The sequence below is a fragment of the Protomyctophum parallelum genome, assembly GCF_964188405.1.
Source record: "Protomyctophum parallelum genome assembly, chromosome: 3".
NCBI classification, from domain to species: domain Eukaryota; kingdom Metazoa; phylum Chordata; class Actinopteri; order Myctophiformes; family Myctophidae; genus Protomyctophum; species Protomyctophum parallelum.
This window is the reverse complement of record NC_139698.1, coordinates 10,234,191-10,234,578: the sequence shown is the minus strand read 5'-3', so window position 1 is coordinate 10,234,578 and position 388 is coordinate 10,234,191. Positions and strand designations below refer to the sequence as shown.

At 40.5% G+C, this 388-nt stretch overlaps 1 protein-coding gene across 1 annotated transcript in view; it reads right to left on the bottom strand.

Moving 5' to 3' along the window:
* Positions 1–233: 233 nt before the first annotated feature.
* pou3f2b (POU class 3 homeobox 2b) overlaps positions 234–388 on the bottom strand; it is a gene marked incomplete at its 3' end in the record, with an annotated part of 1,297 nt that continues 1,142 nt past the window's right edge. The window contains exon 1 of the mRNA XM_083760595.1: positions 234–388. This exon is cut by the window's right edge and continues 1,142 nt beyond it. Coding sequence (XP_083616721.1) covers positions 234–388 — 155 coding nt within the window.

Sequence of the window (388 nt, the reverse complement as noted above, 5' to 3'; positions counted from 1 at the left end):
GGAGAAGAAAATGTTATTTTCCCTCGGCTCGCGGTTATAATTCGACCTTTGAAATATATTCAATGCAGATGTTGTAGTATAAGTACTCACTGCCATATTATTATTATTATTATCATCATTATTAGTATTATAAAACACCCACTATATCATTCATAGTCCAGTGATTTATATATAACGTTAAGGATAAATAAAAAATAACGAAGAAAGTAGTCTGTTTTTTAATAGGCTATTGTTCATTGGACCGGCGTTTGGACTCCGTGGTGTGGCGGCGTGTCCCCGTACACATCCTCGGTCCCCGGGAGGGGTCCTCCGGGAGGTGTCATTCGTTTCTCTTTCTGTCTCCTGTTACAAAACCAAACCCGCACCACCTCTTTCTCCAGCTGTAGAC